The 10,661-nt window shown below is 50.2% G+C and overlaps 2 protein-coding genes across 2 annotated transcripts; one reads left to right on the top strand and one right to left on the bottom strand.

Moving 5' to 3' along the window:
* Positions 1–171: 171 nt before the first annotated feature.
* Positions 172–840, top strand: PG997_005115 (uncharacterized protein; the record flags this gene model as incomplete). Its single annotated transcript, XM_066809430.1, has 1 exon — positions 172–840. One exon carries the CDS (start codon positions 172–174, stop codon positions 838–840), a length of 669 nt encoding a protein of 222 aa, XP_066673048.1.
* Positions 841–1,313: 473 nt separating this feature from the next.
* PG997_005114 (Serine/threonine-protein kinase TEL1) lies at positions 1,314–10,510 on the bottom strand (the record flags this gene model as incomplete). Its single annotated transcript, XM_066809429.1, has 11 exons — positions 1,314–1,333; positions 1,408–2,329; positions 2,377–3,610; positions 3,760–3,834; positions 3,884–5,614; positions 6,132–8,349; positions 8,403–8,743; positions 8,797–10,188; positions 10,240–10,282; positions 10,347–10,394; positions 10,462–10,510. 11 exons carry the CDS (start codon positions 10,508–10,510, stop codon positions 1,314–1,316), a joined length of 8,073 nt encoding a protein of 2,690 aa, XP_066673047.1.
* Between the last annotated feature and the right edge of the window lie 151 nt (positions 10,511–10,661).

Genomic DNA, 10,661 nt, shown 5'->3' with positions numbered 1-10,661 from the left:
CTCCAATTCAACATTACATTGAACTTCATAGGGTCGGGCAAGTCATCGCATCACTGTTGCATTGCAATACAACCCAACATTCACGTGACAAACTGCGTCTCATCAAGCAACCGGCTCCCTCCCAACACTGGAGACATCCAAGTGTGAACGAAACCCCCTCAAACCGAGAAAATGGAAGAGAGGGCGGACATAGACCACCTCCTGGAGCGGTACCTCCACCTCCTCCATGAGTACACCAGCCTGCGCGCCGAGCTGAACAAGCTGCAGGCGGGCCTCTACCAGAACCTCGCCCGCGCAAACTTCGCGGCCGAGCGAGGGATGCGCTACGGCCAGGATCAGTACGATGACCGCATGCAAGCGTCGCGAAGGGTCGTCGCGCTCCCCTCATCCTCCTCCCCTGCCTGCGCTACCTTCGAGGTGGTCAAAGTAGAGGAGCCAGGCACTGCGGATGCTGCGGAGGCGTCTGTTTCGAAAAACGACGAGGCTGTCGTCAGCGAGGTACAGAGCACCAGGAGGGAGGAAGATGGAAACAAGAAGGAGGAGGAGGAGGTAAAGGATTCCTTGGCAGAAGAAACGAAACCAAGGTCGTCGGAACCGAAGGCGAAGAAGACCAAAGACCCCTTGTGTTGGTTCGGCCTCATCACGCCGATGCCGCTGCGACAGGCGCAAGCACAAAGCGTCCAGGCTGTCGAGGACATTGTGCCCAAACTGGTCAGCATAAACGCCGAGATGGCCCAGGTGGAAATCGAGGTCCGGAGGGCGCGCAAGAAGCGGGCCAAGGCCGAGGCCGCCGCGAAGAAGTCGGAGGATGTGACAAGCAAGGAGGAGATTACAGTCTGATACGAAGCAATCCCCGTTAACTCCTTGTACAAAAATACTGTTTTCTTCCCCCACGATCAACCATCCAAATATGCGTAGTGCATCAATAACCGTTACCTCGAGATGCCACAATCACATGGCCCCCATCATAGCCGTTTATACCATGGTCTTATCCTTGCCTCCCTCGACAAGAAGTGAGATAGAAGGGTCCTATATGTTAATGGTATAATTGTGGCCACCCAAGATTCTTGATGGAGCAAATTGTGTAAATTGTCATTTTTAATTACATGTATGCATGTATGTATGTATGCATTGCAATCCCGCATCCCTTGCAATTCTTATATAGCACGGTCCCAAATAGAAGCCAGTAATGATCAACATAACTTAGGTACAAGAGATGTACACCATAGCCCTCCGACAATTCAAACCCTTCTATAAACATCTAAACACCATCTACAAATACAGGGGGTATCAAGCTATAAATATGTCAAGTTTCACGCGTATGCAGCCCAACCTGCGTTGGATGTTAGCATGGGAATCCAGGTAGATGTATTTTCGAATTAGGGGGAAAGGAGGAAGGGAACTTACCAGAATACAACACTGCCAGGTTCCTTTCATCAGTTGCTTGATTAATCAGGTCGTTGACGGTAGCGCTGACGCTCAACGTCTTGCTCAGCTTCTTTCTGACCACCTCGAGGGCGCGGTCTGCTTCACTGGGCTCGTTCACGACACCCCTCTTCTTCCGAGAGTCAATCTCGGCATCGGTCGGCCCTTCCTCTCCCTCGTCGGTCCTGGGGGTTTGGAGTTTTGCCATGCGGACTGGGCTGATCGACCACGAGTACAGCGGATCGTAACGCAACACATCCAGGATTGTCATAATCGTGTATGTTTCTTCCCGCAGAGCATCCAAGGTGAACTCACAGCAGCGACGGAATGCACCTTCGGTTTTGGTTATGCCCATACCATCGACAATGTCACGTGTCAGCCGGAAGGGGACAAGTTCTGGGACTGGAAGAATCCGACCCATCTCAAAGGCGACACCAAGATCGATGTGGACAACCTCACCACTCACCGAGTCCAGCAAGATGTTGTGCCCGTGGCGATCGCCAAGACCCAGCACATGCCCAAGAATTGATATAGCTGCTGTGGTACGCGTGTATGCCGTACGTTTGGCATACCACTCATCCGGATCAGAGAAGTTCTCCATAAAGAAGTATCGCATAACAGGCTGGAAGCGGTCAGTCACCTTCTTGTAGGTGGCCACTCTGGTCTCTACTGATTTGTTTTGAACCTGCGAGATCTCCTTTCGGCATTGAGATCCCTTGTAGTCCTTCGGGTGGTAGCGCTCGTGCGCTGGCATCAGATATTCATGGAACGGGATCGTGTTTGGGACGAATTCGATCAGGCCAGATGATGCTGTTAGAGGCAGCACCTTGTATGTCCTGATTCCCAAGTTCCGTTGCTGCGTGGACCTATGTAGCTTAAGTACCGAGGAAGCAGCTGCGAACACCTGCTCCATGATAGCATCTTGGCGAAGATCATCCGAACCCCCTTTACCAATTGCTTGAACCGCTTGCCATTACTGCCGACCAGAGTAATGATTTTCGGGGCGCTTACGCCCGAGGCAATGCTCATGGAATCTTCCAACTTGGTGACATATGGAATCCGCGAATAGTCTTTGTCGGCGGAAAGCTCTATCTGCATCGTAGGTGGTGGGATTTGGTACTTTGTTAGATCCTGGAGAAGACGTAACCCTGCACTGGACTCTTTGATCGCAATCTTCTGCCCTGCCTTATAGCGCGAAGTATCGCGTTCGGTAGCCAGCATATGGTACGACTTGCTAGTCTTGTCGATCGAAGTCCAGATAGTCGATACGGTCGGTGTTTGACCAAGCTTCTTTCCCACCTTCTCTGTGGCTCTCTGGCGCAGAACGGCGACGTCGTCTTTGTTATTCGTACGAGATCTCATACCAGACCAGATCTGATACATTCCATGGTAAGGGTGATCAATAGAGATGCGATACACAAGCTCAATGAGCAACCTCTGGAATTGGTGACTTTGGTCAACCAGCCGGGAACTGAGCTGGTTCATCAGGGCGGCAAACTTTCGCGTCGGAACCTTGTCGATATAGCGCTTGACTGCTTCATTCGTCATATCCTCGCCGGAGCGTTCAAGCCAAAGGGCCGTAAAACGCAGGGCATCATTATTGTGTTCGTCCGAGGCAGTTAACGAAAGAAGGTAATTTTCCAAACTCAAGCGAACGAATTCGCTTCTGCTCTGCTCAACGCGACGAAGCTCCTGGTCATCAAGGTCCAGCCATTGCTTCGCCTTTGCCAAGTGAATCTGGTAGCGGTTTCTCATCTGCGATTCCTTTGCACTAGCAACAAGACCCTTCAGTTGCACAACCTCATCATTCTTGCCCTCTCGAAGGTGTCGCAAGCGGGAAAGGTCCTTGAGACTGTCCGTGTTCTGAAGCTGCTCGTCACAGAACATGGCGAATTGGTGATATACTTTGCCAGCTTCTTGCCCATCGATTCGACCTCGGAGTTCCTTCAAAGCAGGCTGTAGATAGTTCTTCTGGATATTGTCTGGTTTCTCTAGCTTGGCGACAGACACTTGGTGGCCGATCTTTGCAAGAAGATCACTTCGTTGGACAAGGACGGTCTGCTTCTTCAGGTCCGAGGTCGCCTCGATGCTCTGAAGCATGCGGATCGAGGAAACCATTTCTTGATGATCCCACAATGCATTTGCGCCTTCTAATCTCGCAGCCGCATCACGACGAGGCCGAGTTCTGAACTCGGTGATATGAGACCATTAAGCATGGTCGCAATATTGAGCGACTCCTGAGTTGCGCGGTGGAAACGATAAATATTGGATGATAGCAACATGGACTTCACTTCTGCTAGCCTCGTCTCAGGTTTGCTAAACGTTCCGACAGACCGGATTGGCAGAGTATGGCCGAGCATGCTCAATGTAGTTTCTCTGCAGGATAAAATCTGCATGACATCCTCGTACCTGTCACAATTAGCCAAACTGGTCATGTAGAATATGTTGATGAATTTACCTTCCACTTTTCATCCAATGTGAGCGAGCCTCAAACGAAGCCAGAAGGTCATCGAGTTCCGTCGCATCAGCCACGTGGAGTATATCATCCATCTCGGTCAAAGCAGCTAGAACAGCTACATTGTGACGAACATTGGCTTTTCTAATGTCACGACTGATAGCATTTTCCATGATAGATTTCAATCCACTGTAAATGGACTGCCGGGCAATGTTCATATCGACTGCCTGGTAACAACCTTGATATGCCTTGTATAGTATGGCCGATGGGTTGTTCGTAAGAGGCGGCGCCGGGATGTTCCATATTTCAAGTCGTCTGGCATTATCAAACATATTATCAACAGACGTGGAATCGGGATGGAGATTCTGCTGGCTTTGCAAAAGAGAGTGGGACAATCCCGCGAGGCCGAGATTACTCAAGGTGTTGACGAGGTGTCTCCCATCCGAAGTAGCCGTTGGGTCTTTCTTACGAATATGGCTGTCAAGATGTGCTCCACGGAAAGCAAGGCTTTTGCTGCCGTTCTTTTCGTAATCCAGCCGGGCTAGTACGTTTTCCAGGCTTGCGCTGGTAGGCAGCCCATAATATGCGTCGGGATCGTCTATATTCTCGAATATGTCCAACAAGACGTCCGTGGAATCCTGAGCCCGGACGGCAGAGGAGCGTCGAGACTGCCGAGCGCCCTCGTTTGCAGAAGACTCTACAAAAAGAAGAGCAGTTTTATGCATACCACACCTTGCAGCAGCTGAAGCGACATCTGTGAGATCAATGTCCAACCACTGCGACCGGTCGGCTATCGAACTTTCACCAGGAAACTTCTGAGTTCTTAGAAAGAGGAGCATGTTGATGATGAGACTCAAATTATCCTTGGCTTTGGACGATGTTAGCTTCAGCCATTCCCTCAAGGCCGCGGAGAAGGACTTCTTTGCAGACTGTCGCTGGCCATGCTCGGCAAGGAGTACCAGATGAACGATAAAGGGGAACGCTGCTTCTGCAAAGTTTTGAACATGCTCTAAGACCTGGGGCATGGCATCCAAGATGATGCACCCAGGTACTGACTGGATAAGATGAATTGTCACATGTTGGGCCCACGCAGGGTCTTCAAGCGCCTCTGGAGAAAACACGACGCTGTCTAGGCGAGCTTCTGCGGGACTATTATCCGAAGGAGGTGTTCGGTAGGGAAGCCAGTCTGAAGCTGCCAAAAGTTCCTGTGACAGAACCCTCCCGCAAGCCTCTAGCAAGTCATTGTCTTCCTGTGCGGCAGCCTCTGACACGATCGTCCGCAGGGAGGATTCTACAATACCAGCAGTGAAGCAGTGAATATCGCCAGTAAGAGACTGCATTAAATCCAGCAGACCTTGTTCAGAACTGGACCCACCAGATGACCTCTGTAGGTAGTCTGTTAAATGGGATTCACGCAGGAGGGTCAAATCGATGTTCCCAGAAGCAGAAAAGCTTCTGCCAATGACGCGTGCCGCCCATACCAGATAGTCGTCTCCTGTATATTGTGCTTGAGACGAGCTCTTCCAAACGGCAGTTGAGATGGCAGTTGCGTCGTCATCTGAATTCACTGCATCGCTTCTAAACGAGTCGGGGACGTGAAAGTCCTTGCATAATATGCCGAGAGCAATTTTTCGAGATGTTTCGCTAAGCAGCTGGTTTTTGTTTCCCTCGTCGCGCAGGATCTCGAGCAGAAGGTTGCTCTCATGGGTGTCCCGTTCGGCGTTGCCTGATGATCTGACATGAGCAGCCGCATGATGTTATGGCCTTGAACGCGTCCGTTTGCTGACCATGTTCAAGCAGTGGCGATTGATACTGTTCCAAGTACTTTGTGAACCACGAATGGAATTTTTGAGCTTTACTCATCGTTGCCTTGAATTGACTTTCCTGGGTGGTACTCGCTTGACTGGACTCCAGGAATACTCGGAGAGATGCCAAGGTTGACAGAGCATAACCAGCAAGAAATGATGGCGACTCGGTCAGTGCCTGTAGTCCATGCACGAGTAGGTATTGCGTTATCCCAAGGGAATCATCAGCACATTCCGGGTCAACCAGAAATGGCCGCAGCGTCTGCAACAGCATCTGCAAAGGATATGGATCCCATGCATGCGAGCCAGCAAGACAAACTAACACACGCACTCTTCTGATTACAGAACAAGTGTGTAAGGGACCAAGTGCCGAATGTACCAAGTTGAAAAGAGTTCTTGCGACTGAAACAACAAGCGCAGGGGTCCATAACGACGATAATTCGTACTCTGTTCGGCTGCAGAGGAGCGCCAATTCTCTGCTCAAGTGCTTGGCTTTGAATGTGGGCTGCTGGTTGGGGGCTAGTTCGACCTCTGAATGACCAAACCCCTTGATCTCGGCCATTGCTTCAGCGGCGTAGACAAGACTTTCATCTTTAGACCAAGAATGCTCCACTGGGCCTTCTTGATCTATGAGAAGGAAAAACTGCCCAATGGTGTCAACGAAGTTGATATACACGTTCTCAAGATACGACTCTCTTCCCATCAGCTTGCGAATCCGGCTCTCGGCTTTCTGCGCATTCTCGGGTTGGCGCGTGCTGAGATCGTAAGATATTCCGAAAGCTAAAACCTTAGAGAATGATCTCTGCACCAACTGCACAGGATCTAGGCCAAGATGCCTGGCGAGGGATGCTAACTCTTGGTCGTGCCCGCGCATCATCATGATGGCCGCTGCTTCTGACTGCGCATGCTTGAGAAGCTCCTCGAGGCTAGCGTAACCGAAAATCTCGAAGGGAATGTTTTCAATCGAATCTTCGCTGAGCCAGGTATAGAGTAGCTGTGGAGCAAACAGCTTGAAAAGGTTTCGAGAACTTTCGAGCTGGAGTGATGTGGCAATCTTCCGGAGGCAGTAGCTGGCATGTTTTGCAGAGTCGTGAATCTGACCTGCCGTCTCAAAGAGGTGATAGACGCAACGACGTAGCAAGGTAGGCCAATTCTGAGCCAGCTCTGCCAGTACATAGAGTCTGAAGGAAATGCCTTCCGGGAAGTCGGGCTCCGTGGGTAGATTATGTAGTATAGACTCGGCGAAAACATCGTCGTGTGCTTTGAGGACGAAGCGGCCAAATACCACAGGAAGCCTATTGGCGATGTAGAATTTGACAGGTACCGAGCCGAGCTCTAGTATACCAAGTACGGACTCAATCGTATTTGGGATCCCCAACGCCTCCGGATACTTCTCATCTATCATGGTCAAGCTCAACATGAGACGTGCAAGCACAGTCTGAATCCTGTCCGATAGGAGGTTGTTGGGTAGAGCGTTCTTGACGAAGAACCGGTAGAAGTCACCGACTTCATCGCAGATACCACTTCGCTTGTCAGTCCAGCTCGGCATGAGCCCTTCAATGACATCCAGCACCAGCGCAAGGGCCGTCTCACAACTGGAATATGTGCTGCTTGCCATGATAGTCCCAAATCGTTCGATAAGCAGTTTCTGGTCATCTGGGCTAATCACAGCATCCCCCGTGAGTAACTCGCGGCCAAGTTGCTTACTCAACAAGAGTTCTTCGTCTGACAACGCCAGAAAACTCTCAAGGAATAACTGGGGAACGAGTCCAACTTGCCCAGTATCATCTCGAAGGATTTTCAGGAGGTGTAGTCTCTGCTTTGTGTCAGTATGAAATGAATTCGCATCGAGCATGACAGTCTCCCGTCGCGAGATTTCTAGTCCCTTGGTCATGGTGGTTGAACGACTTTCTTGGGAACCAAACTCGTCATCCAAATCCATTCCATCCTCGTCATGCCCGCTTGTCTGCTTCTCCAATTGCTGATATTCGTCTGAGAGTTTGGAAAAGAAGTTGAGAGCTTGAGGTGATTCTTTCGCAAAACTACTAATGTCGCACTCTCGACAACTGGGAATATAAGGCCGTATGATTCGCAGTACCCTCTCATGCAAAAACCGACTATCGGCAGATAGTGAGGCAGCAATCAAGGTATTCTTTAACAGATCGAATAACGATGCCTCTAGATTCTGTGTCTGCTGTACGTGCGCTTCTGTCAGGAGCGGAAGACAAAAGAAGCTGGCAGTCACGAAACCCATCACACTCTCCAATTTTTCTGGTGAAATGTGTGATGAGCCATCGCCGCGTGCATTCCAAGTTGCACATAGAGCTACTAGCTCCTGAAATCTAGGGTAGAGCAGTTCCGCAATAAGTTTTCTGACGGCATATGTGTCGGACGTCTGGGCAGCCCGGGAAGTTGGGGCTGCCTCGAAATATTGCAGCTTCTGTGCTTCAGAGGTAGCTTTGTCGTCATCTGGCAATAGAAGGAGGTATCGAATGATGTCTTTGCGCTCCTGTAGCAGGCCCCAAGCTTCGCCAAGCGGTCCTACTACGGACTGAGGCAAGCAAGTAAGAATCATATGAGAAACCCCACAAGCGACTCGAAGTAGATTGATAATTTCTATCGGTTCAATAAGTGTAGAATAGAACGAAGTGAAGATCGAATCGGCTACATTAGTTAGCGCTTGCATTGCCGTACCGTCGTCTCGCAGAAGGTCTTACCTGGGTCCCATCTGAGGAAAAGCCAGCGCACTACATGGCTGCATGTTGCAAAGCTGGTGCTCGGTAAATGGTGGTTTGTTAGTTGAAGTAGTTTGGTCATCAATATAACAGAGGAGTCCACCATTATAGCAGGACCGTTGACGTCAGCTGCTGTCACAATATTGTGAACATCATCTGAGATGTCATGGAACTGAACAAGGTCCCGAGACACTATCATGTGTAACAGAAGACAAGCAGCACGGCACGTCCCTTGAATGCTTAGATTGCGAGAAGCGATGAACCACAACTGCTTCCACGATGCGGCCAAGGCCTCGCCCTTGGCATGCTCAGTTTGAGCAATACTATCCCATGTTAGATGGTCCGATTATGCTAATGTCAGTATGTGCGAACTTACCTCGCAGTGGCGATCATGGCCCAGACTGAGATATTTGCGTTCTTATGGGCTGTCAGATTGACCAACGACGATAGGGTTTCGACCGTGAAAGCCTCGGCAACCCGAACATTGGCAATAAAGAAAGGAACTACTTGCAAAGCGGCAAGTTGTACATTGAGGTCAGGGGATAACAACCTTTGCCGAAGGCGAGTATAGCCTGATGCCATGCGTCGCTTTTTCCGTGGCTGATCTTGTTCATCCTCATCTCGGGTATGTGTCAAGTGAGATGCTCTCCACAATGTGGCTTCCATGAGCGATAGGGTATGTACGACAGCCCATCTTCTTTCCGCCTCGATGTTATGGAGACGGAGACCGAACACATGGGTGGCCAATGAATGTTGATGTCGGGGGACTGTTGAATAGGACAAATCGTCCTGCTGTAGCTGGCTGCGGCTATCTCTGCGGGTGTATGCTGACCAGAGTAAGTCACACAAATCTTCGACGCTGGCGAGTATTGTCGAATCATTCTTTTGCACCAAACTTTCCAGCTGCATATGCATACTATATAGTGCCTTGAGCATCTCGACTTGCAAATTGTTGAGCAGAGCATCATCTTTCGAGGCAATTTTGGCTTGCCACCAACGACCGATCAGGGGAACCAGCTCAGCCGCTATCGATCCTGCGTATTCGACGTCGTCCGTTTGGGCATAAGAAAGAGCCACATTGATGACCGAGAAGGCAACCTGGAGGCTCGCGGCCACACCAGATGACGGCAGCTTGAGTACCTGGATACCGATGGACGATATGTCTTTTACCCGTTTCTGCAGCGGTGCATTAGCAGCCGAGATTAACGACAAGAGACAGTTCAGAAGGTCGTGGAGCCGGCTCTTTTCCATGTGGCTAGTGTTGCGTTGTTGTGATGATATTGCACTGGACCGTGGAGTCGAGAATGTCATGGAAAAGGTCTGCGCGGTGGGGGCTGGTGATGATCGGTAGGGGTCAGAATCTGTGTCTCCAGCATCTATATAACGTGTAATGGTCTGCAAGCTGAAGTCGACGCAGTCATACCAGCCTTCGGCGTCGTACGTTGCCAGAAGTTCCACGTTGGCCGGATGGCTCAGCAAAGCCATGAGGGCCTTGATGTAACCTTGTAGAAGAGGCTCTACCAGGTCTGCATCAGGACCAGGGAGTGTCTGGGTGATGTGGTCAATGATTGCTACTAGAGTCTTCCTCTTGAGCCTGGAAGCCCCAGACTCGATGACAACTCGTAGGGCTTCGGCACATTTTGCCAGCTTTGCCGGAGCACTTGCTCGAGCTGTCTTTTTCGCCCCTAGGAAAGACTGCTTCTCGGAAAGGGCACACCGGAAAAGGGTGTCAAGGATCTGGTGATAGTGTTTGTCGTTGAGAGCAGATCTGCCTTGGTCAGTAGTTGGATGTGTCGTGGGGATCGCTAGTTGAACCTACAAGTCTGCTGCCTTGGTCTTCTTACTGAAGAAGAAGATGAGATCTACAAGGTCATCAATAAGTGGCGCGTCTCTTTAGGCTGTCTCTGTTTGCCAGAACGAACTCACCATCTAGAGCTGCTTGACGGTCTTTAAGATTTCCATTGTCGATTGTTTCTGAATCGCATGGTGTTAGTATGCAATACTTATGCCAATCTCACCGCAACATAGGTGTGTAACTTACGCCGAACATCTTCTATGCTTTCTCCCCGGACCCTAGTGGAGGGAGCCATAATGGCTGGCTTCAAAACAATTGAAAGAGAATGGGACCAATTGTTTCGGGCTGCCGCATTGCATTGTTGATACTTATGTAATTATGAGAGGCTCCTTTCGGCGTGAAATGAGAAGAGATGTAGTGCAGTATTAAAGAAGGCTATGCACATT

This window comes from Apiospora hydei, assembly GCF_038363865.1.
Source record: "Apiospora hydei strain CBS 114990 chromosome Unknown utg000004l_segment0_segment0, whole genome shotgun sequence".
NCBI classification, from domain to species: domain Eukaryota; kingdom Fungi; phylum Ascomycota; class Sordariomycetes; order Amphisphaeriales; family Apiosporaceae; genus Apiospora; species Apiospora hydei.
The sequence above is the reverse complement of the archived record's forward strand: the minus strand, read 5'-3'. Positions and strand labels throughout refer to the sequence as shown.